Below are 25973 nucleotides of genomic sequence, written 5' to 3' on the forward strand. Positions count from 1 at the left end.
ATTTCACAAATTGCAAACTGAATTTAAAAGATTGGAGAGATTCTCACAGTTGAACTAGCCTCGGGGCTCGAGCATACATTTACCGGCCCTGAAAAAAAGGGGAATCCCCGGTCGGTAAGCATTCAGCAGCCAATCAGCGAGGTTATTTTTTTTCAATTTCTTTTTTCTCCGGTTCCATTATCGGCGTGACTCAAATCACAATTCCACTGGGCAGTTGGAGACAAACTCATTCGTCACAAGATACGGGTTTACGCACTGTTCGAACAAAGAATCCTTGAGATAAAATGGGAACTGTATCAAAAAATTGGGCAAATATTGTCTGGATTTGCTTCGTTTTGTATTTTGTTACAACAACCACTGCTTTGGAGTGAGTTATTTGGTGATTTATGATTTTGTAATTTCAATATATGTACTTGGGAATAAATATTAGAATACAAAAACGTATTAAAAGTGATAAGAACTTGAATTAGAACGCGATCGATGCTCATTTTTCGGCGCATCCGTAGTAGTTCTGGATTTGCTTTATAACTTATTTTTCATTCACAGATTCGACATTTACCGGCATGTTGAAGTACCGAAAACGAAATATGAGAAATCTGACTCAGTGGTTCTCTATAAATACATGAATGTACGTACGTTTTGAAATATGATATATTTTAATCTGTCCGTAAACCGAATATTCATTTCATTTATGAGTCATTCGTAGTATATACGAAATTGAAATTGCAATATTCCTTGATAAATTGTTTTTTTAATAATTAAAAAATTCTGAAATAAACAATAAAATTAGTAACAATGCAAAAAAAGTCGTGATTGTGCTGTCGAAAAATAATGTATAAAAATCATATTCATAAGTAGATTGAAAATCAAATGAATAATATGAAAAATATCAAACTATCATTTTCAGTCTTCTCTGAAGATTTCTAAACCACAACTAAAATGATTACAAAGAATTTAAACGATACTGTAGACAATACATTCAATTTGTATTTATTTTTATGTTTCCTATATAATTGATGACCCATGATTTTTATCACTGATTTGTATAATTATTTTTCAAAACAGGCAGAGTATTACAGTTTGATCGGCGTTGGTCATCCTAGTAAGGAATTCAAAGTAACTTTTGACACGACCTGGGGTGATACTTGGTTACCGTCTCAACATTGTTCTTACCTCCAAATTGCCTGCCGTAAATATTTTCAATACGAAAAGGAAAAAGATTTCAATTTTCCAACAGAATTTCTATGATTGAATACAAGTGATTTTAAAAATAAAACGTTCTCTGTATGTAAATTTCAGTGATTCACAACAAATATGACAGTTCAAAATCATCAACTTATCAACAGGATGGTCGTCCGTTTGATGTTGCCAACAGTGAAATGACATTAAAAGGATTCTTATCTATAGATAATTTCCATGTAAGTCAGAGTCTGAAAGATGTTTAAAAATTTGATTTAGCTTTTTGTTTTTTATCAAATGTCTTATTTACTTTTTTACAAACTGCTTTTCGTTTGTTTTTTTTCTAATTTTTCCTTTTTGGTTACAATTTAGCTGGCTCACCTAGAAATATGGAATCAAACTTTTGTGGAAGTAACACAAATGTCGAATATGCCATTTCTAACAACTATGGCGGATGGGATTGTTGGTTTAGGCTTTAATGCCCTGAGCGTTGAGGGAACCATACCTTTTTTTTACAATCTCATCAAACAAGCGATCGTAGATGAGCAAGTTTTCACATTTTATATGAATCGGTGAGACTGTGGAGAGAAAAAAAATTTATCTGGCTAAAAACAATATTTTTTGTTAAACTGATTCGTAGACAGATTCATTGGTGCATTTGGTTTTTGAATTAGCTAAAGATGTTTCCATTTTTTTTACCATACACTTTAAATATGCAGCAGGATGAAGATTCATCAATTTTGTTTATTGCAGAGATCCGACAACTGAAAAAGCTGGAAAACTTATTCTCGGAGGAACAGATCGATCCAATGCCAAAGGAAATCTTACTTTTCTCCCTGTAATTGAAAAAGCATACTGGAAAGTACAAATGGACAAGTATGTCAATGTTCAGTAGTTATCTTCATCGAAATTCCATTCAAATTTTGAACAGAGTATTATCAAAATTGTTGATATTTTTCTTTGCGTCCTTTTAGAATTATCATAGGCGATACGAACCAAACACAGACGTTATGCAAAAATGGCTGTAAGGCTATATTCGATACAAGCACTAATCAAATAATTGGACCAACCGCTGAGATTGATCAAATTAATTATTTGCTAAATGCCAAAAAATTTTCTCCAACCTGGCCATACAGATACATGGTACGTTTAGTTTAGTATACACAGAAATTCTGGAAATAAGTTTTTTTTTGTTTTTGTTAGCTACACAAATTTACCATGGAACAATGATTTTATTATATTTAAATGATGATTTAACGAAATTTTTCTTGTGTTTGAAAAAATTTTAAAAAATAAGTGAATTGTTAATGCTTCCATTCTCCTACAGGTTGATTGTCGTGAATTCGCCAAACTGCCGCACATAAGCTTTGTACTTGATGGAAAGGAGCATACCATCGAGTCGAAGTACTACATTCAACACGTGAGTTTAAAAAAATTATACTATAAAATCCTCATTCAGAAATTTGCTGAATGCCTCCTAGGATAAAAATTGAAACGAATGTTATTTAGTTTAGTGTATTGCACTTGTTGCGATTAAAGAAAATTCATTTCGTAATCTTTTCGTTGTTTGAAATAGATGACATGGCACGGTTTCACAATGTGTTTGTCACCTTTCACGACGAGCAAGAATGATTTTTGGATCCTGGGCGGTGCATTTTTGATGCAATTTTACTCCGAATTCGATTTTCAAAATGGTCACGTTGGCATAGCAGAGACAAAATATTAGCCAACAAAAACGCCGCGCAAAAATACTATTATGCAGATCGAAGTGCATATTTTTATACTTTGTACGATTTTGTAAGGAACCAAATATATGTAAAGACGAGGAAATATATGTAATATTAAATAAATAGACGTTGCATTTTTCCCGATCGTTTATTTATATATTTATCGTGACAACTAATTCATCCACTAAAATGACAAAATGGGCAAAGTACAATGGAATGGTCGTCATCGACTACGTTTACACGGCTCTCTTATTCCGGTTTAGTTATATCAATATAGATATACAAAATGCATATCTGTCGATATATATAAATATACCCGTCTGTATATACAAAACCGGAATAAGAGGGCCGTGTAAACGTAGTCATTGTTAATCCGAATGATCCGAATGCGCAGAATCGTCTGCGCATTGCGCATGCGTGACATGCCGCAACGCGGTCAAGCAATCCGTGATTCATAAAATATACCGAGTGAATTTCCAATTTTTCAAAGCTACTTGTTCTCAATCGTTCAAAAAATTATTGTTACCATTTTTAATGTTTTTTAGAAGCAGTTCTGAAGCAAAATCTGGTTATTTCATGACGATGGCGTTATTTGTAAATCATATGTCTACAAATGATTGCAAAATTTCGAAAAATTGTAATCTTGCATTGCATGTGATCTCAAGTTAAAATCAACAACTATAATTTTCATTCTGAGATTTTTTATATTAAAAATATAAATTCATATGAATATGTAAGAAAATATCAATTTGCTCAGAAAGTATTTGGGCCTGAATTATCGGCACTCGTGTCCACCAATGAGACTGGGTCTCTAAAAATCATGATGACCCGAGATTCCAAATTGAACACCCAGTATATGAAAAAAATAATGCAAGTTGCAACCAGCGCCAGCGATACGGAGCGGCCAGACTGGACACATCTCTGGCATTTTAGGATATATACACATTTGTTCAGCAGTGACTGGCTGAGTTCGAGTTTGATCATCGACGGAGAAGCGGCGAAGAATATCAAACAAAATTCTAAAAGGTTTCAGTTCATACTCGAGTAATATTTATTAATCTAATAAAAATGTGGCGTATTCTAGCATGGATCGCCCTTTTCGGAGCAGTAACAACAGCGGATTTGTTGCGGTAAGAAAAATAAGATTCATCTCTCATTTGACACTTAAAAAAAAACAATCTTTACGTTACTTCGAAGCGTTAAGTTGATGAATCATGACTTTTCCACGAATCAAAATTCGATATTTCGCTATAAAATTCAGCAAGACTTCTGCTCAAATGAAATTTGTTATCAAAATTCGCTTCTCTCTCATTCACAGTAAACTAAAAATTATAACGCGAATGAAGATACATAAAACGTCTTCCCTAATCGGCCTTTGACCGAATTAATCTTCTGTTTATGTTTTTGTTTCACAACGATAACACAGTTGCCATTAAGAAAATGTCTTGATTCACTTTATCATTTACTCCTCTGACCTTAGAGCACTTCATTCCCTAGGTTAGATGTCAAATACATTGACTGCCTGACCCAAACAAACCCAAACAATACTTTTCAAAGATATGCTTTCTTGGTAGCTACTGTTTGCACAATCACAAACTTTCTACAGCTTGTTCCATATAGAAGAAAAATCATAGAGTTCTTTGAGAAGTAGAAAAGTGGTTATTTGTTACTTATTAGGTTCTCGCCTAAAAAGAAAGCAATCATGGATCCTTGGACAAATAATTTTTTGCTCAACGTACTACCAAAACATTTGGAAATCAAGCAAAAAATTATATTGGACCAATGTTATAAAGTATACAAATTTACAGCAAAAAATCCTCTGACAACAGGTTTTCCTACAGTACTTTATTTTTGGGAGCTTTTATAAAAGAACCTACTTCTCAAAGACCCAGCAGATTGCATACTTTTTAAATCATTTTTTTGTTATGTTTTAGGCTAAATTTTAACTACTCGAAATAGAAACAAGTGGTCAGAAGTATTGCTTGTGAAAATTTATGTTCTAAAAAATTGCACCTCTGGTCCTTTATTGCTCTAAATATTCAGTTATTCAGAAGAGGAAAATAACATGTATCTTTCAAGTACCATGAATAACTTATGAAAATAAAGTTGATGGGGACAAAAATTTAAGAAACTTTTCCTCTCAATTTGGCTAAGAACTATATACAAGATAATGGTTATAGTAACAAGATGTAGCATATTAATCTTGTTTTTACACTTATCTCTACAACTAATGCATTTGCATTAGTTGTAGAGATACTCTTCAAGATAATACATTTTTGGCACCTATCATTTTGTCTTTGTACTCTTCATAAAAATGTGCCAGAAGTGTAGTTGCAAATGAAAATTCATTCATCACAGCTTTCGAGATAATGTTTCTATAGATATAAAGTGTAGCAGGTTCATCACTTTACACTTATCTGTGTTACTAACTAAACCCATGGTGAATATTATCGCAAAACTCTAGAAGAAGCATTATTACATAAAGCGTTAAAAAAATGGAATAGAAAAAACTTATAGAACACGGAGTAACATTATCATTAAACTTGAAGTTCAGCAATGAACTTCAAGATGGAAAGTATAAAGCAATATTTTCGCTTAATGTATGTTGAGCGACGAGTTTTTAAATAGGAAGAAGTGAAGTTGGATTTATTTATCGTAGTCCCAAAATCATGTTACAAAGTCCAGCAGGTTTATCATATCTATGCTTATCCCCCTCATCGATATTTGGATATTATTTACCAACTGTTAGTCTAAGATTAGAAGATATGACAGTAGAAAATACAATTTTATCAGAATTAAGGAACCACAGATTGAAATTTTTATTTTATCTTTGATAAATAGTCATGTTTTTGTATTGAGAACCATATTTCAAGTGGATGGAGTTTGAGCTTTATCGTTTTACATAAGAATTCTTACAAATAAGATCTCAAAATCCGACTTATCTCCTGCCAAAAATCATACTCACAGTTACAGATATTGCACGTTCATCATTTTTATTCTTATCTGCTGTTGATTATATCTGTTATTCGTTGATACTGTCTGAAAACTATTGGACGAAGATTAGAAGATATGACCAACAAGAAAAACACGTGCATTGAAAATATAAGGAACACAAAAAAAATTACCTTCTTATATTGGCAATTGGCTTTGGAATTGAGGAATGATTTCTCAGTTAAAAAGTTGTATGATATTCTTTTCATTTAAATTTGCTTGGATGAGTTAGTAACTATTCAAGTTAGACAACTATACACAGCACAACATTTTTCATGACCAATCCCCGAAGAGCATGGAATTTCCTCACAAAAAGCTCCCAAAAGTCTGTCTCTGGTAGTTTAGTTCGAAGAGGGAATAAAAAAATTTTTTCCTGGATTCTGGGTATATTTTCAATTTACTGTTAAAATTAAGCTCTTCTAGGTAGCAAGAACTGTGAGGAGCTGTTTTGTATGAAATTTTATTCTCTACAACTTCGGCTCGTTGATCTTGTGGTCTATTATCAATCATTTAGAAACTTCAGGAGATCAAATGATGACAATTATTTTTTAGCTCCGTTATCGACTCTTTGCATCGAAATTTTATCTAATATTCAAAATGAAATTCATAATAATGGTGTGTGAAACGTATTACACATAAAAATTCTTAGCAAATGTTTTTTGAATTCTCTCCAATGTCTCCTTTTTTTTTCAGCATTCCGGTATACAAAATAGAAAGTTCTCGAAGACAATTGAAAGCAGTAGGAACCGAATTACAGCAACTTCGTTTGCGTTATGGTGGTGGTATGGTACCTGAACCACTTTCAAACTACATGGATGCTCAATATTATGGGGATATAGCAATTGGCACTCCTCCACAAAAATTCTCTGTCGTTTTTGACACTGGTTCATCTAATCTTTGGATACCCTCGAAGAAATGCTATTACACAAATGTTGCTTGTTGTAAGATCCAGAATAAAAAAGAATTTCATTTTCGAGACTATATGAACGTTTATATTCACAATTAGATTCTTTTCTTTTCCAGTGCTCCACAGAAAATACAACAGCAAAATGTCCAGTACCTACAAGCCTAACAACACACAATTTGACATTCACTACGGATCTGGCAGTCTTTCAGGATTCTTGTCAACCGATGTTGTTAACGTGAGACAATTTTTAGGATACAAATAATTATTTCATCTCATATATCAATCTATATTGATATTATCCGGTTTTTTTTTCTATTTCTCGTTCCAATTGAAAGTCAATATTTAATTTTTTAAGATATTTTAGTTTTTCAACGCATTCAGAACGATTAAGAAGTTCAATTTTTCAGTTGAATCTGAATGGGAAAGAGTAATAAAGCCATTTCACTAATGACAGGTTGCTGGTGTCAACATTGCTGACCAAACGTTTGCTGAAGCTTTGAGCGAACCTGGTCTTGCCTTTGTTGCGGCTAAATTTGATGGTATCCTTGGAATGGCTTATTCCAACATTGCTGTGGATGGTGTTATGCCACCATTTTACAATATGGTTAAACAAGGATTGGTCCCCCAGGCGGTATTCAGTTTTTATTTGAACAGAGATCCCAAGGCTACGGTTGGTGGAGAAATGGTTCTCGGAGGCTCTGACCCTGAACACTATGAGGGTGAATTAGTTTATGTTCCTGTCAGTCGTAAAGCCTACTGGCAATTTAGAATGGACAAGTAAGAATTTTTAAATTGATTTTACTCCATCCGTTGTTTCCCTTGAATCCAAGAAAATGTATAAATATATAAAGTACTCAGAAGAAATTCATTTCAGTACTGAATCTTTCTAATATGTAGCTTCTCCAATTGAAAAAAAAACGAATTCTCAAATCCAATGGGTTTTCCTTTTCAACAGAATGAAAATTGGTGATAAAACATTCTGCGAAAACGGATGTGAGGCTATCGCAGATACAGGCACCTCTCTCATTGCTGGACCAGTCGCCGAAGTGGAAAAAATTAACAGAGCTATCGGGGCAACTCCAATAGCGGCTGGTGAATCAATGGTACAACAAATCATTATCCTTTTTTGAAAATTTAATTTTTATTCAGAAATTATCGTTCTCAATTACATCATTCGTTTTTCAGGTCGACTGCGGTTTAATTTCCAAATTACCGGAAATCGAGTTCGTTTTGGGTGGTGAAACTTTTGCTCTCAGTGGCAAAGACTACATCCTTCAGGTATCGTTGACACGTTCTAAAATAATAGTTTCAGCGAATGAGCATCGTTTTGTTATTTTAATGGTAGCCATCAGTTAACTAATCTCAGTTTAAATTTCCGAAATGTTAATTCTTCGTCATAGTTTGATCGATTATGAAATCGCTTTGTCAGCGGGCGCGAGCGATGGTTGAAATCCGCTGACAGAGTCTTTTTTTTAATCGGTCGAAACGTGTCGGAGAATTTCACTTTCGAAATTTGCAGCCATCGTTCTCGCGTTCACGGAGAACTGACTAGAACTGACCTTAGAAAAGAACAATTGGAAACAACTTTTTTCTTGTAAAGTCATAAAATCTTATAAATTAATTTTGTTTTAGGTGAGTGCGTTGGGCAAAACAGTATGCCTGAGTGGTTTCATGGGTATCGATATTCCACCACCCAATGGACCACTTTGGATTTTGGGAGACGTTTTCATCGGACGTTTCTACACCGAATTCGACATGGAAAAAAATCGTGTTGGTTTTGCAACTGCAAAATAGTGTATTTAATTCTTTTGACCATCGAATTATCGGAACTAATTACTTTTTATTCAAAAAGAGTCGTGTAAACTCCCGTGATTGGGCTCCCAATAGTTTTTCCAGATTTAACAAGGGAACGTATTTTTCGTAATTTTACCGACTCTGCTACCATTTTACCGCATCGTACATAGACGATGGGACATTTATTGAAATTATTGCATTATCTTATCGATTAATTCATTGTGATAGAAACAAAAAAAATAGAATTAAAAAAAAAATTAGTATTGTCTCGTCTTTATTAAACTTTTCAGAGATCGACCTTCATCCTCCTCAGTTTTCCATTCGTGCAGTTTTTCCAGTAAAAAGTGTTGAAATATCACGCTTATGGTCGTTTTATTTACTTTTTTAAAAATATATCTCTGACTTAGGCTAAATTGAGATTAAACTTAAGGAGGGTGGATCACGAAATCAAAATAATCAGAATTTGATAAAATTTGGTGATAACATTCTTTGGCATTAAGTATACAAATACAATTTTTTTCAAATTTTTTTACCACATGGTTATCGAATAGTTGAACGTTAAACCGAAGTTCTTATGCACGAGATGTATAACTGTATATATGTAAACTCTATGCTTATACACGTGAAGTTTAGTGTTCAATTACTCGAGAGCTGTGGTAGAAAAATCTAAAAAAATTTATATTATCTTATACATTTTTATAGAATACATTTACCAAATTTTATTGAATTCTTATCATTTTGAAATTCTGAATATTTTTAACATGGTTTAGCATGGCGACATTGTATCGTCGCGATCCACCCTCCTTAAATCAAACGGTAGAGAAAATGAGCATTAATGAAATCACTGATTTAATCAATTGGAAATATTGAAATTGAAATATTTCATCATTCGAAGTTCATATCTTAGATTATACACACGTGAATGACTAGAGAAGCGGAAGCGTCTTGATGCCAAGTATTAAAAAGAAGAATTTTGTAGGCATTTTGATTTCCCCTTACTCGTGAAGTTGAAGTGGTCTCCATTCGTTGGGAATTTGTCGGATGAAAAAAATGACAGTTCCATATGCGTGATTTATGCGCTTCCTATGATAAAAAGTTTGAATAATAAAAAGTACATTTTGAAAAACCATGCAGGTCAAGTTTTTGTCCAAAGCTTGAATTTTTAAAATAAATTTTTCAAGAAAAAATAAAACAAACATCACTTGTACTTGGTTTGTGATTTAATTGAGATGATGATATTTTTGTAAAGAAACAGAATAAATAATCAGACGAAGAAATACAATAAATATACATAATATAATAGATATACAATAAATAAACAAGGTTGCGATTTTTTAATACTTGGCGTAATTTTTCCACTTTAAAAATGTTTTTGCTGAAGTAATAAAATCTCCTAGACCGTCGGTTGGTACGAATGGTAGAATTCTGAATAAAATCAATAAAATTAAAAAAGAATTTTCGATAAAACACCAACTTTGCTTTCTTATTGATTTTTTTTTAAATTGATTTTTTTTTAAATCAATAAATTGACTTATCAGCTCAAGATAAGCCTTGAAATAGTTATTATCACTGAAAATATGGATATTTCCAACATGTGTGATATTTATACAACTTAATCTCATTTATACGACAACTTCATCAAAATGATAAGAAATTGATGAAATTTGGTGATAATGTTCTTCAACATCAAGTGCGAAGACACAATTTTTTTCAAAATTTTCTTCTGCTTAGTTATCGAGTAATTACGAATTAAAGCAGATTTCTTATGCCCGGAATGAATACCTATATATATGGAAACGCTATGCTTATACACGTGAACTTTAGTGATCAATTACTCGATAACTGTACAGAAGAAAAATCTTAAAAAATTTGTATTCTCAAATTTGGCACTAAAGAATATGTTCACCAAATTTTATTAAATTCTTATCATTTTGAAATTTTTAATGTATTTAACATGGTTTAGCATGGCAACATTGTATCGTCGGTAGCCACCCTCCTTAAGCACATACACACCTAAAAGTGAGAAAAATCACAACTTTTGCTTTCTTGGTAATACCATGGAAAGAAAAGCATGTAAATGTGTAAAAATATACACATTTATCAACGAATATTTATCTTAAGTGTAGAATGATTTTGGATCGAACACTCCGCTGTAAGCTGAGGCCATTAAGTTTATTCTTATTATTTATTTATTTACTTCTTATTATTTATTTCTTATTATATATATTTCTTATTATATCTTATATTTATTTCTTATTATTTATTTAAAAAAATTTTAATTCTCTTTTAACATATTTTTCTATTTTTATTAAAACATGATTCTTTTCGATTCAATTGACATCGAAAAATGTGTATGATACCTGGATATACTAAAAATCCGAGAATAATCGATTTTCTTATAAGTTTTTGTCTTCGAAAGTGACTCATGAAATCGTATTCAAACATAATTTTATGCTGTAGATATTTAATGATATGATTAATAGAACAATCTCAACAGCAATTTGCAACGGAGTTTCATGCGCGTGATAACTTGGTAATGGACCGATCATACACAGTCATATAATGTACAATACGCGGCAAACTCAAAACGTGACACTTGTTTTTGTTCTTTGGAAAAAGAGATATTTAGCAGGTGTGCACGGTATGACACGGTTGGGCATGATATTCTGGTCATTATTTCGAAAAAGTGATGGTGTTGCAACTCACTTATCAGTTTCGGTGGCGTATATAAACTCGTAGCCACTTCTTCAGGCGGCGATAGTTATTAGTTTTGAGAAACCGGACTGGACGACGCAGCAGGCTGCCAAACATTAATTCGTGTTTGAAAATCAATCAATTTGTAAGTAGTTATATTTAAAGGTAACTTTGAATATTGTAGAAAAATGTCAGAATTTTTATAACGTTTTTAGAATGATGGGCGTCAAATTCCTTGCAATAGTTGTACTACTCGCAGTGACAGCGAACATTATTTTGCTGGTATCAACTTCTCCATTAAAAAATGAAAAAGAGGACAAATCTGATGGTAATGTATTATATTCTGTCTGACTATGAGCAGACTTTTTTCAATGAGTCTCATGTTGTTGTATAAGTCAAGTCATGTGAGTGCAATTGCAAAAGTGCGAGTCCGAATTCCATTTACATAGAGACCCGTATATCCATAATATACAGTAGAAGAATCGATCACGTACCAAAATAATATTACCAAACAACTAAGTTCATAAAAATATACATTTTTACTATGACGCCATGAAAATCGCTCCTGCACATATACGCTTGAATCATTTATCTTATTTGAAGAGCCACCCCTAAAGCATCATCTCTTATAGTTTGTGTTCTCCCACTTTTGAGTATGAGAATTTCTATCCTGAGTCAGCACTATGAGTAGCGGAGTCAGGATCATTGTATAAACTCGATCGAGCAATAAGTCGTGTATCAACGTCGAATGAGATCAGAGTACTTAGAGTCGTCATCAGAGTCTTAAAACTTGAGGGTAAAACATTTAGAAATCTTTACTGTATAATGACAGACGTGACATTAATAGTACAAAATCGTAATTTCACCATCGCTTGCTAACAGTCGACGTAATTCGTTAAAATCATAAATTCTATGTATCGTATAACTGCGCAGTGATACAATTTTTCGTAGTACAAATGCGTATTGTGCTTTTCATTTGGAATCGAAGCTCTGGGAGGTCGAGGAACACGAAACGTGATACAAACGGTTTATAAATCGGGAGAATCAGAAAATCAATGTAATTCACCAGGCTGCATTCATGCAGGTACGCAAAAGTTATTTCAAACCGAATGATCAACCACGATATTAGGCAGACGTGCAAAAAGTTGGTAATCCATAATTCATGCAATCCAATCTCCAGCTTCCCGGATTCTGCTGGACATGGATCCTGAGGTCAACCCTTGCGATGATTTTTATCGATTCGTATGCGGCGGCTTCCTGAACCGAACGGTCATACCCGATGATAAAACCCAAGTAAATGCGTTCAGCGTTATTGAAGACGAGTTGCAGGAGAAAATAAGAAAGAGCATCGAGGCTGAATATGCGCCCGGCGAACCCAAGCCTTTCAGACTCGTTAAGACTCTCTATAACTCTTGTATGGACAAAAGTAAGTTTCAAGTTCCAATGCGCAGTTCGTCGATTGAAATAACTGCTTTCTAAAGTCATCCACGAAGCTCAATAACTGTTTGTTGATAATGAGCGCACTTCGGTTGAATTGCACATGCTACCTGAAACGCTGTTGAAAGAAGGTGATACTAATGAGCGAAAAAAAATTGTAGCAACGATCGAAGCCAAAGGACTCGAACCTCTTCGGGCGATTTTAAAAAAACTTGGTGGCTGGCCGGTTCTCGACGGTGACTTATGGAACGATGGTGATTTTGATTGGAAAAATTCTGTATACAAATTCCGGGATGCTGGATACTATACCGATTATTTCCTCTTTTTCGGCATCGGTTTAGATTTTACAAACAACACAAATCAGTTTATCGATGTACGTGTACAAGCCTCTCACAAACATCGCTTTCGACGTGGACAAAGTGAAAGAATCTCTATTCATTTTACTGCTTATTAGCTTGACCAAGCATCTCTGGGACTACCTCGCGAATATCTGTCGATGGGTTTCGAAGATAAAATCGTCGCCGCTTACTACAGCTATATGGTGGACGTCGCCGTTATTCTTGGTGCCCCGAGAGATCGTGCCGAGAAAGAACTCAAAGAGTCATTGCGTTTCGAAATGAAACTTGCGAACGTGCGTACTCTCATAACACGATATATTATAAATATATTAGAAGTATGTTAAAGGTCCGAATAGTCCCCAACAGCAGAGGTGACCAGATGAACTTTCACTTTCTTTTATATTCTGATAGATTTCATTGCCGAACGAGAAACGACGCAATTTTACCGAACTTAACAATCCGATGACGCTTACGGAACTGACAGATAAGTTTCCAAGTATCCCTTGGAAGGAATACTTCAGCAGGATGTTACCATCATCTATCACCATTGAAAAAGACGAAGTTGTAATTGTCGAAGTAGTGAGTTACATTAGCGATTTTGAGAAATTGATAAATGAGACTCCGAAAAGGGTTCAAGCAAATTACGCAATGTGGAGGGCTGTAGCGGATTCTGTAACATACCTGAACGACGATATACGTAAGAGGCAGTTGGCTTACTCTACAGCGCTTAGCGGAAAAACTGAGCGTGAATCAAGATGGAAAGAGTGCGTTGGCATTGTTAGCCAAGATCTTTCGATCAGCGTCGGTGCCATGTACGTACGACGATACTTCAACGAGGACGCTAGGAAAAGTGCAGCCGAAATGGTAACGGACCTCGGAGAACAGTTCACCAAAATTTTGAAAACGGTATGTACGAATGAATCTGTTGACCCGATTCAAAGGTTTCAATCGTTAAATACCGTGTTATCAATTTTGGATTTGAATTTGAGATTTTTGCAAAAACTTTGTCAGACAAAAGTTACTTATTTTCCAACACATAATACGAATCGGCGATAAAAAAAAAGCTACTGAAAGTGAAAACTCAATTTTGTCCGAAAAATTTTCGTCGGAAGCGCTTAGTTTTCGAGAACGACAAAGTTAAAATGGGCCACCCTGTAGAGGAACATGGGGCAAAGTGGCCACTCGGGGCAAAGAGGATTTTTCTAAAATTGTAAATTTTACTTTTTCCAACACATAATACGAATCTGCGATAAAAAAAGCTACTGAAAGTCAAAACTACTAACGTCGTCAGACGTCCCCGGCAAACACTGTCAATTTTGTCTGAAAAATTATCATCGGAAGCGCTTAGTTTTCGAGATATTTAAATGACAACGTCAAATGGGCCACCCTGTATGTAAACACTACCGATCAAAAGTTTCCGGACAATAAAGTGATAAAGTGAAACTGCTTCAAAAACCCCATCACTTTCGATTTATGACAATCGATGCACTGGAGGTTCCACTGAAAAATTGATAAAAAAAGTTTGAAAAAAAATCTGAAACAATTTCAGCGATTAAAACAATTCTAGACGCAACTTTTTTCACTCTTGAGATATCCTTTGAAATCTAATAGTTCTCGCGGTACATGGCAATTTCTAAAATTTGTCTTTTTTTGCTAAAAACGAGATAACTCTGCGAAAAAAATGATATTAAACTTTTTCCCAAAACAAAATTAAAGCTGAGGCTCGTGTCTTGGAAGACTCGCTCGCACAGTTCAGGACAAAAAATTTAATCTCAAAACGCAGTACAGTTGAAAACGACAAAAAAAATGCCGAAAAACGAAACTTATCAAAATGACGTAGTACACGTAAAAAAAGTCGTACAGACTTTTCAAAAAAATCAAATTGAAGCCTAATGTCTCCTCTTTAAAACACGTCGTGTTGCATCTCGATATATTCACTACCGGCATCGTAACACAAATAAGAGCGCGGAAGCTCTTCCAGATTTTTATCCGGAGACTTTTGACCGGTGCGGTGTACATATATATTTTTTAATGGCACTCAGGTCGACTGGATGGATGAAAAAACACGTGGAAACGCCCTCGAGAAAGCAGCATCGATGTCCACCCATATTGCTTATCCCGATGAGTTGTTAGACGACGACAAGCTCGAGAAGTATTACGAAAGTCTCGAGCTCTCCGAAAGCAATTATCTCGAAAGTATTTTGAATATACGGTCATTCCAAACGAAATATTCGTTCAGTCAACTGCGCAAACCCTTCAATAAAACCGATTGGTTATCCCACGGAAGCTCAGCGGTAGTAAACGCGTTTTATGCCCCCTTCGAGAACAGTATTCGTGAGTAATAATCTGCTTTTTTGAAGGAACATTGAATATGAAACGTAGATCAACACTCAATGACGTATCTCGACAGAGTTTCCGGCTGGTATTCTCCAAGGTGCTTTCTTCGACAACGATCGACCGAAATACATGAACTACGGTGCCATTGGATTTGTCATCGGTCATGAAATAACCCATGGATTTGATAGTGAAGGCCGACAGTTTGATAAAAATGGCAATCTCGTTGATTGGTGGGAGCCATCAACCAGAGAGAATTATCTCAAACGTGCGTCGTGTATAGTTGATCAATACGCGAATTATACCGTCGAAAAGGTTGGCCTCAAAGTGAGTACCGTCCAAGCTTGGTCCAATAGACTGGGTAAAAAAAAGGAATTCTCAAAAGAATTTAAGCGAGTTGATTAAGAGTGGGCAACTAATCTGCTGGTACAATGGCTAATATACGAATTATCATTTTTTGCATTTCTCCAGTTAAACGGCATTAACACGCAAGGAGAAAATATCGCGGACAACGGCGGCATAAAAGAAGCATACCTTGCGTACAATAGCTGGGTCGAGAGAAATGGACCGGAAGCACAGTTGCCCGGAATCAATAAGACGTCGCAACAAATGTTCTGGATCAGTGCAGCGAACTCTTGGTGCTCGGTATACAGACCGGAGGCATTGAAACTTCAGATCACTACGAACGTTCATAGCCCCAGCGAATTCCGAATTTTGGGTGCGTTTTCCAATATGCCCGAATTTTCGAAAGACTTCAATTGCCCTCTGGGCTCAAAAATGAATCCTGAGAAAAAATGTTCCGTTTGGTAAATCTTTTATGTACAAGCTCGTCTGATTGGGCTTGGAAAAGGTGAAAAATGAGGAGAACATTCATTAAAGAGATGCTCTCCTCTTTTGTCAAACACCTTTGAGAACTGAGTCTTTGGCTTGGTCGAAAAAAAATGCAAAACGCAAACCGTTTGACTGAAACATTGTTAGAGGAAAGTTTCTAGTTATCGCTTCACGCCCATAAACGTTAAATATTTTTCTTAGTACTTAAGAAACGTAGTATTTAGTTGTAGGTCGATGTAACCACGAATTACATAATAAATATGATTTGAATGCATTATAATTTGTTTCATATATTTTTCCAATTGCCTTCCACAATGGTTTTTCTCCATAGAAATATATAATTCGTTCTCTTTTACAGAAATTAACCCTAATCACTCACTTGGTAACGACCCCACGTTATTTTCAGAGCAAAATTTGTACAAGACTGTGTCACCACATAATGTTAGTGCCTACATCAATTGAAGAGTCATGAATTTTCGTTGTGTGATTCAAGCGAAGTGTGAGCGATTAGGGTTAAAGTTTTGTTACTGTTCACAGTGCAATTGGCATTTATTACAATCAACTCGATGGAGGCCTTCATTATCAAATGTACCGATAAAATGAAAGCAAGCTGTACTTCGCTTTTTATACTTGTTAGAAGACATTTTTTAAGTGTATATTTAAAGAAACTCGAAAAATACGACTTCTCGCTTCGTAGAACCGTTCCGATCATTCAACAAATATGCAGCATTAACCTTATGACTCAGCCTCAGAATCAGCTTCTAAATTCTTTCTCAGCACATTATGATTTCTTGGCTACGAGCTGCTGACACTGTTGTGTTAATTATTTTTGGACAATCTCTTCTTTATCAATTATTCGAGTATTATCAAGTGCAGCATGAGAGTCATTAACATTCCAAAGCCAAACACTTCAGCTTTTTGTTCTCGTACAACCTGACGGGCGTCATGAGCATTCTTTTGAATTATCATTTTAAAATCATGCTTCTTAAAAAAGAAAGAATTTCAACGACGACACCTTCAAATTATGTAGCCAGATAACAGCTTTTGTTCTTCTTGTGCATTCCATTCGAATCGTTGTTGTTAAATATACAACAATAGAGCTGTGGCCGTCTCGCCATCCCCTCTTCTCACGGGAGAGAGAGAAAACTTCATGCACCCACAAGAGGGCAGCGACAAGTGGCATCGCCGCAAACAGGAGCTAAAACCGCGGGCAATCCTCGTGAGAAATCGTCGAACGGCTTATCTCGCTTCAATCAGTAGCGACACAACGATCCGAACTCTCTCGTTAATTCGTTTGTCATCTCATAATTAAAAATTAATAAATCGAGAAGTTGTTTAAGCGTTATCGCACTGAAGTGTCATCTTTTTCCCCGATAGCGATTCCTGTTAACCTCGTGATAACTCTAAAAAGTGTGAAATCGAAAATACTGTCAAAGTTAGCTTCAGTTTTTGATTTTCATAATGGCAAGGTTTAATTAGAGTCAAATCGACGCGGAATCGTTTGATGATGACGAATATACGTTTATTTGTCATAGTTATCGTAAAAAAAGAAAGAAAGACATTTAATAAATTTTTTATTATCGGCCACATCACCCAGAACATTCTATCTCGAAAAATATTTTTCTTATAATATCTACTGTAATCGTTTAATAGTAGTGAATCCATATCCAAACCTCGAAAGCACGTTTTCAGATGGCATAAAAATTTCTGCCTCCAAAATGTAAATGATATGTTGAAAAACTTCCAATTCTCTTAAAAAAAATCATTTTGTTAAGAAAGTCCACATTCTTTTTTCCTGATAGTATTAAGGAATGCATCATTGGAATCCAGCAAACACTTGAATATTTTTAAACTTTTGTCAAACAATAAATATGCCAAGTATTTTCCATGTCTCGCTCGAATTTAGCATATCATTAATTAGTATGTTGTTATCTAAATTAGTTTTCGTTCTCAACCGCTCCTGTATCAAAGGCACTAAATTTTTTGCGAATTCAAACAGCAGATACAACTATTCTCATTTCATCCCATCTCAATACCTCATTCAGTTTTCTCAGACGGGACCTTGGTTTGAATTTGTTTGCTTTATTATTCAATGTACTGTTTCGGAGCACCCATGCATGACGTTGTAACTTTTCCAAATTCAATGAGAATATAAAAATGAATATGACTTTTTAACTTTCGTGGCAATGACTCTTTCAATTTTATTAACAAATTTCATGATTTTATCTCGTCTTTCATACAAATATATAATAAAGTAATGAATAAAAATATATTCTATATGTTATTTTTTAGTTTAATTTAAAGGCGTTTTTTTACTTTTTTATTTTCATTTCTCAAGTGAAAAAAGTTTAGGGAAAATACAAAAAAGCTGACAATACAAGCTTTCCATAATAAAAAAATTCTCCATTACCTTAATTTACACCGGATCACACGATCCCCATAAACTTCAGACCAATGTACAAAGAAAAGCGTGTAAATGTGTAAAAGTGTACACGTTTATCAACGAATATTTATCTTCGGTGTAGAATGATTCTGGATCGAACAGTCCGCTATAAGCTAAGGCCATTGAGGAGGGTGGATCACGACGATACAATGTTGCCATGCGAAGCCATGTTAAAAGTATTAAGAATTTCAAAATGATCAGAATTTAATAAAATTTGGTAAATGTATTCTTTAACAATATATAAGACAATATAATTTATTTTAGATTTTTCTACCACATAGCTCTCGAGTAATTGAACATTAAAGTTCACGTGTATAAGCATAGAGTTTACATGTATACAGTTATACATCTCATGCATAAGAACTTCGATTTAACGCTCAATTATTCGATAACCATGTGGTAAAAAAATTTGAAAAAAATTGTATTTGTATACTTGATGCTAAAGAATGTTATCACCAAATTTGATCAAATTCTGATTATTTTGATTTCGTGATCCACCCTCCTTAAGTTTATTCTTATTAAAAAATTTCAACTCTTTTTCTATTTTTATTAAAACATGATTCTTTTCGATTCAATTGACATCGAAAAATGTGTATGATACCTGGATATACTAAAAATCCGAGAATAATCGATTTCCTTATAAGTTTTTGTCTTCGAAAGTGATTCATGAACTCGTATTCAAACATAGATTTATGATGTAGGTATATAATTATTAATAGAACAATCTCAACAGCAATTTGCAGTGGAGTTTCATGCGCGTGACAACTTGGTAATGATCGTGCGATCATACACAGCCATATAATGCACAATACGCGATAAACTCAAAACGTGACACTTCTTTTTGCTCTTTGGAAAAAGAGATATTTAGCAGGTGTGCACGTATGACACGATTGGGCATGATATTTTGGTCATTATTTCGAAAAGATGATGCTGTTGCAACTCACTTATCAGTTTCGGCGGCGTATATAAATTCGCAGCCTCTTCAGGCGGCAATAGTTATTGAGTATTGAGAAACCGGACTGGACGACGCAGCAGGCTGCCAAACATTAATTCGTGTTTGAAATTCAATCAATTTGTAAGTAGTTATAATTAAAGGTAATTTTGAATATTATAGAAAAATGTCAGAATTTTTATAACGTTTTTAGAATGATGGGCGTCAAATTCCTTGCAATAGTTGTACTATTCGCAGTGACAGCGAACGTTATTTTGCTGGTATCAACTACTCCATTAAAAAATGAAAAAGAGGACAAATCTGATGGTAATGAATTATTTTCTTTCTGACTATGAGCAGACTTTTTTCAATGAGTTTCACGTTGTTGTATAAGTCGAGTCGTGTGAGTAAAATTGCAAAGGCGCGAGTCCGAATTCCATTGACATAGAGACTCGTGTATCTGTAATATACAGTAGAAGAATCGACCACGTACCAAAATATTATTACCAAACAACTAAATTCATAAAAATATACATTTTTTCTATACTGCACTGTACTATGACGCCATACGATAAATTTAGTTCTCTAACCGAGACATTAAAATCGCTCCCACACATATCCTTGAATCATTTATCTTATTTGAAGAGCCACCCCTAAAGCATCATCTCTTATAGTTTGTGTTCTCCCACTTTTGAGTATGAGAATTTAGATCCTGAGTCAGCACTATAAGTAGCTGAATCAGGATCATTGTATAAACTCGATCGAGCAATAAGTCGTGTATCAACGTCGAATGAGATCAGAGTACTTAGAGTCCTCATCAGAGACTTAAAACTTGAGGATACAACTTTTGGAAATCTTTACTGTATAATGACAGACGTGACATTAATAGTACAAAATCGTAATTTCACCATCGCTTGCTAACAGTCGACGTAACTCGTTGAAATCATAAATTCTATGTATCGTATAACTGCGCAGTGATACAATTTTTCGTAGTACAAATGCGTATTGTGCTTTTCATTTGGAACCGAAGCTCTGGGAGGTCGAAGAACACGAAACGTGATACAAACGGTTTATAAATCGGGAGAATCAGAAAATCAATGTAATTCACCAGGCTGTATTCGTACAGGTACGCAAAAGTTATTTCAAACCGAATGATCAACCACGATATTAGGCAGACGTGCAAAAAGTTGGCAATCTATAATTCATGCAATCCAATCTCCAGCTTCCCGGATTCTGATGGACATGGACCCTGACGTCAACCCTTGCGATGATTTTTATCGATTTGTATGCGGCGGCTTTCTGAACCGAACGGTCATACCCGACGATAAAACGCAAGTAGAAAGGATGAACGTTGTTGGAGACGAGGTGCAGAAGCAAATAAGAAAGAGTATCGAGGCTGAAAGCGCGCCCGGCGAAATCAAGCCTTTCAGACTCGTTAAGACTCTCTATAACTCTTGTATGGACAAAAGTAAGTTTCAAGTTCCAATGCGCAGTTCGTCGATTGACATAACTGCTTTCTGGAGTTATCCACGAAGCTCAATAACTGTCTGTTGATAATGAAACGCTGTTGAAAGAAGGTGATACTAATGAGCGAAAAAAAAAATTGTAGCAACGATCGAGGCCAAAGGACTCGAACCTCTTCGTGCGATTTTAAAAAAACTTGGTGGCTGGCCGGTTCTCGATGGTCACTTATGGAACGATGGTGATTTTGATTGGAAAAATTCCATATACAAATTCCGAGATGCTGGATACTCTACCAATTTTTTCCTCTCTTTTGGCATCGGTATAGATTTGACAAACAACACAAAACAGTTTATCGATGTACGTGTACAAGCCTCTCACAAACATCGCTTCCGACATGGACAAAGTGAAAGAATATCTATTTATTTTACTGTTTATTAGCTTGATCAAGCATCTCTGGGACTAGATCACGAATATCTGTCGATGGGTTTCGAAGATGAAAACGTCGCCGCTTATTACAGCTATATGGTGGACGTCGCCGTTATTCTTGGTGCCCCGAGAGATCGTGCCGAGAAAGAACTCAAAGAGTCATTGCGTTTCGAAATGAAACTTGCAAGCGTGCGTAATCTCATAACATGGTATAAGCCCGTTATACTTGATGCATTATCTGATAAATTTGATTATTCTATAACATCGTCGCGTAATTAGAAGTATGTTGAAGGTCCGAATGGTCCCTAACAGCAGAGGCGACCAGATAAACTTTCAATTTCTTTTATATTCTGATAGATTTCATTGCCGAGCGAGAAACGACGCAATTTTACCGAACTTAACAATCCGATGACGCTTACGGAACTGACAGATAAGTTTCCAAGTATCCCTTGGAGGGAATACTTAAGCAGGATGTTACCATCATCTATTACCATTGAAAAAGACGAAGTTGTAGTTGTCGAAGTAGTGAGTTACATTAGCGATTTTGAGAAATTGATAAGTGAGACTCCGAAAAGGGTTCAAGCAAATTACGCAATGTGGAGGGCTGTAGCGGATTCTGTAACATACCTGAACGACGATATACGTAAGAGGCAGTTGGCTTACTCTACAGCGCTTAGCGGAAACACTGAGCGTGAATCAAGATGGAAAGAGTGCGTTGGCATTGTTAGTCAAACTCTTTCGGTCAGCGTCGGCGCTATGTACGTACGACGATACTTCAACGAAGACTCTAGGAAAAGTGCAGCCGAAATGGTAACGGACTTCAGAGAACAATTCACCAAAATTTTAAAAACGGTACGTACGAATGAATCTGCTGACCCGATTCAAAGGTTTCAATCGTTAAATACCGTGTTATCAATGTTGGATTTGAATTTGAGATTTCTGCAAAAACTTTGTCAGACGAAAGTTACTTATTTTCCAACACATAATACGAATCGGCGATAAAAAAAGCTACTGAAAGTGAAAACTCAATTTTGTCCGAAAAATTTTCGTCGGAAGCGCTTAGTTTTCGAGAACGACAAAGTTAAAATGGGCCACCCTGTAGAGGAACATGGGGCAAAGTGGCCACTCGGGGCAAAGAGGATTTTTCTAAAATTGTAAATTTTACTTTTCAAAAATTGAAGATAAAATAATTTTTCAAACTCAGGATATATTTTCTTTGACATATTTTTCTTAGTATTAACGTGTCATTGATCAACCAATTGGAGATAACTAACCGAAAAATATAGGCACTAAGAAATTAAATATTTGAGTATTTGTCTATATTTTGTGAATCTTTAAGGTTCAAGTAACTGAGATGTTTGTTTCATTCATATGAATTTTATACTAATCGCATTAATAACTAACATCATTATCATCACTGATAACTGTGCATGAGGTGAGGGCCTATTTTTGGGTTACATGTTAAAATAACACTGCCACAAAATAACCGGACAAACTAACGTGTATCAAAATAACACACGACGAAATATCACAAAGACAGAATAACATATGACAAAATATGTCAAAAACGTCAGTAGAGAATTTTTTTTTTTCGAGGTGAAGTCCACTTTGCCCCATAATTTTTTTTTATAGAATATGGAAAATCCGTGTGAAAAATCAATTTTTTAACACGACAATAGTTGACAGCACATATGTAAACCGACACATCTAGCTTAATTGCTTATGGTGTCCACTTTGTCCCACGTTATCCTCTATATACATATATATATTTTTTAATGGCACTCAGGTCGACTGGATGGATGAAAAAACACGTGGAAACGCTCTCGAGAAAGCAGCATCGATGTCCACTCATATTGCTTATCCCGATGAGTTGTTAGACGACGACAAGCTGGAGAAGTATTACGAAAGTCTCGAGCTCTCCGAAAGCAATTATCTCGAAAGTATTTTGAATATATCGTCATTCCAAACGAAATATTCGTTCAGTCAACTGCGCAAACCCTTCAATAAAAACGATTGGTTATCCCACGGAAGCTCAGCGGTAGTAAACGCGTTTTATGCCCCCTTCGAGAACAGTATTCGTGAGTATTAATCTGCTTTTTTGAAGGAACATTGAATATGAAACGTAGATCAGCACTTAATGACGTATCTCGACAGAGTTTCCGGCTGGTATTCTCCAAGGCATTTACTTCGATAACGATCGACCAAAATACATGAACTACGGTGCCATTGGATTTATAATCGGTCATGAACTAACCCATGGATTTGATGATGAAGGCCGACAGTTTGATAAAGATGGTAATCTCGTTAATTGGTGGGAGCCATCAATCGAAGAGAATTATCTCAAACGTGCGTCGTGTATAGTTGATCAGTACGCGAATTATACCGTCGAAGAGGTTGGCCTCAAAGTGAGTACCGTTCAACCTTGGTCCAATAGACTCTGTAAAAAAAGGAATTCTCAAAAGAATTTAAGCAAGTTGATTAAGAGTGGGCAACTAATCTGCTGGTACAATAGCTAATATACGAATTTTCATTTTTTGCATGCCTCTAGTTAAACAGCATTAACACGCAAGGAGAAAATATCGCGGACAACGGCGGCATAAAAGTAGCATACCTTGCGTACAATAGCTGGGTCGAGAGAAATGGACCGGAAGCACAGTTGCCCGGAATCAATAAGACGTCGCAACAAATGTTCTGGATCAGTGCAGCGAACTCTTGGTGCTCGGTATACAGACCGGAGGCATTGAAACTTCAGATCACTACGAACGCTCATAGCCCCAACGAATTTCGAATTTTGGGTGCGTTTTCCAATATGCCCGAATTTTCGAAAGACTTCAATTGCCCTCTGGGCTCAAAAATGAATCCTGAGAAAAAATGTTCCATTTGGTAAATCTGTTATGTACAAGCTCGTCTGGTTGGGCTTGTCAAACACCTTTGAGAACTGAGTCTTTGGTTTGGTCAAAAAAAAATTAAAAACGCAAACCGTTTGACTAAAAAATTGTTAGAGGAAAGTTTTCAGTTATCGCTTGACGTACATAAATGTTAAACATTTTTCTTAGTACTTAAGAAACATAGTATTTAGTTGTAGGTCGATGTAACCTTGAATTACATAATAAATATGATTTGAGTGCATTATAATTCGTTACATATATTTTTCCTATTGCCTTCCACAATGTCACCACACAGTGTTAATACCTACATCAATTGAAGAGTCATGAATTTTTGTTGTGTGATTCAAGCGAAGTGTGAGCGATTAGGGCTAAAGTTTTGTTACTGTTCACAGTGCAATTGGTATTTATTACAATCAACTTGATTGAGGCCTTCATTATCAAACGTACCGATAAAATGGAAGCAAGCTGTACTTTGCTTTTTATACTTGTTGGAAGCCATTTTTTAAGTGTATATTAATAAAAGAAGCTCGATAAATACGACTTCTCGCTTCGTAGAACCGTTTCGATCCTTCAACAAATATGCAGCAGTAACCTTATGACTCAGCCTCAGAATCAGCTTCTAAATTCTTCCTCAATTCATTAAGATTTCGTGGCTACGAGCAACAATCTGACAGGCGTCATAAGCATTCTTTTGAATTATCAGTTTAAAATCATGCTTCTTCAAAAACGAAGAATTTCAACTACGACACCTTCAAATTATGTAGAGAGATAACATCTTTTGTTCTTCTTGTGCATTCCATTCGATTCGTTGTTGGAAAATATACAACAGTGGAGCTATGGATGAGGTCTTGACACCTTCTGAGATATCCAATATCTGTAGTGGATTCGAAAACTTGAAAAATGCACGTTTCCAATTATAATTCAACGAGAATTTTTTACTTATACTATTTTTCAGATATCACAACGATAGCGGCGCGTCATTAGTAAAAATTTACATTTGTTTTATTATCACAACTATGAAATAAGAAAACTTTTTGTGCAAGCAAATAAAACATACGTAAGTGCGGACGGAAAATCATTTGAAACGCATAAATGAAAAATATTCATTTTTTATTATAATTCCATGGGTCGAATATTTCGACAGTTATCACATCAAGATTACTAGCAGGGGAAAACATCTCCGTGTTGTAGATATTTTTCCCTGCTAGAAATTGCCGTGTATAGATAAAAATGAATGTCATTCAGCATGCTTGAAGATCATGCGATAATAGTTATTGAAAATTGAATATATTGAAAATGCGACCTTGGATTGTCTAATTTTTCTCAACATTCCAATATTTCGAGATCGAAGATGAAAGTTTTAGTCCGCACTCTCATGGGGATAGAAATGTCAATTATCTTTTTATATTATATATTTACTTACTAGCAGAAGAAGCCGTAACCAATTTATAATACAGAATTTAGGTTATTAAACAAATAACACAATGTTCTTTTTCATGAAAATTTATTTTTATTCTTTGTAACACTTGGAAGGCACGTCTTCCTCTTAGGGGCTCTGCGTGAACTGACAGACTTTTTTAATCGGTCAA

The 25973-nt window shown here is 35.1% G+C and overlaps 3 protein-coding genes and 1 long non-coding RNA gene across 4 annotated transcripts; 3 read left to right on the forward strand and 1 right to left on the reverse strand.

The window, feature by feature from the left end:
* The first annotated feature begins 162 nt into the window (after positions 1-162).
* LOC122415239 (uncharacterized) lies at positions 163-8861 on the forward strand. Its single transcript, XM_043427223.1, has 17 exons — positions 163-367; positions 547-628; positions 1066-1189; positions 1300-1418; positions 1552-1751; positions 1933-2055; positions 2154-2322; positions 2507-2599; positions 2756-2904; positions 3458-3500; positions 3933-4036; positions 6591-6838; positions 6921-7039; positions 7259-7581; positions 7760-7907; positions 7990-8082; positions 8437-8861. Exons 1-17 carry the CDS (start codon positions 285-287, stop codon positions 8596-8598), a joined length of 2382 nt encoding a protein of 793 aa, XP_043283158.1. The 5' UTR covers positions 163-284; the 3' UTR covers positions 8599-8861.
* A 2499-nt stretch (positions 8862-11360) lies between these two features.
* Positions 11361-16334, forward strand: LOC122415313 (neprilysin-2-like). Its single transcript, NM_001414589.1, has 10 exons — positions 11361-11437; positions 11508-11620; positions 12281-12376; positions 12473-12718; positions 12891-13102; positions 13184-13360; positions 13479-13973; positions 15110-15401; positions 15478-15728; positions 15873-16334. The coding sequence occupies exons 2-10, from the start codon at positions 11509-11511 to the stop codon at positions 16209-16211; spliced, it is 2220 nt and encodes a 739-aa protein (NP_001401518.1). The 5' UTR covers positions 11361-11437; position 11508; the 3' UTR covers positions 16212-16334.
* A 3276-nt stretch (positions 16335-19610) lies between these two features.
* LOC122415312 (neprilysin-2-like) lies at positions 19611-24631 on the forward strand. Its single transcript, NM_001414560.1, has 10 exons — positions 19611-19750; positions 19821-19933; positions 20637-20732; positions 20829-21074; positions 21216-21427; positions 21509-21685; positions 21854-22348; positions 23283-23574; positions 23651-23901; positions 24045-24631. The coding sequence occupies exons 2-10, from the start codon at positions 19822-19824 to the stop codon at positions 24381-24383; spliced, it is 2220 nt and encodes a 739-aa protein (NP_001401489.1). The 5' UTR covers positions 19611-19750; position 19821; the 3' UTR covers positions 24384-24631.
* On the reverse strand, positions 24417-25943 carry LOC122415317 (uncharacterized). The gene is made up of 2 exons (XR_006261896.1): positions 25808-25943; positions 24417-25258 (listed from the first exon to the last, which is right to left on the reverse strand). It is a non-coding gene; the product is annotated as an uncharacterized lncRNA (long non-coding RNA).
* Between the last annotated feature and the right edge of the window lie 30 nt (positions 25944-25973).

The sequence above is a fragment of the Venturia canescens genome, chromosome 8 (genome assembly GCF_019457755.1).
Source record: "Venturia canescens isolate UGA chromosome 8, ASM1945775v1, whole genome shotgun sequence".
NCBI lineage: Eukaryota > Metazoa > Arthropoda > Insecta > Hymenoptera > Ichneumonidae > Venturia > Venturia canescens.

Excerpts from the sequence above, each read along its gene's own strand:
- LOC122415239 (XM_043427223.1), top strand. The coding sequence starts at position 285 with ATGGGAACTGTATCAAAAAATTGGGCAAATATTGTCTGGATTTGCTTC. Across the intron at positions 368-546 it reads ACAACAACCACTGCTTTGGA|ATTCGACATTTACCGGCATG; the intron begins GTGAGTTATTTG and ends TTTCATTCACAG. Across the intron at positions 7,582-7,759 it reads TGGCAATTTAGAATGGACAA|AATGAAAATTGGTGATAAAA; the intron begins GTAAGAATTTTT and ends CCTTTTCAACAG.
- LOC122415312 (NM_001414560.1), top strand. The coding sequence starts at position 19,822 with ATGATGGGCGTCAAATTCCTTGCAATAGTTGTACTATTCGCAGTGACA. Across the intron at positions 20,733-20,828 it reads ACCAGGCTGTATTCGTACAG|CTTCCCGGATTCTGATGGAC; the intron begins GTACGCAAAAGT and ends TCCAATCTCCAG. Across the intron at positions 21,686-21,853 it reads TCGAAATGAAACTTGCAAGC|ATTTCATTGCCGAGCGAGAA; the intron begins GTGCGTAATCTC and ends ATATTCTGATAG.
- LOC122415313 (NM_001414589.1), top strand. The coding sequence starts at position 11,509 with ATGATGGGCGTCAAATTCCTTGCAATAGTTGTACTACTCGCAGTGACA. Across the intron at positions 13,103-13,183 it reads ACACAAATCAGTTTATCGAT|CTTGACCAAGCATCTCTGGG; the intron begins GTACGTGTACAA and ends ACTGCTTATTAG. Across the intron at positions 15,729-15,872 it reads TCGAAAAGGTTGGCCTCAAA|TTAAACGGCATTAACACGCA; the intron begins GTGAGTACCGTC and ends GCATTTCTCCAG.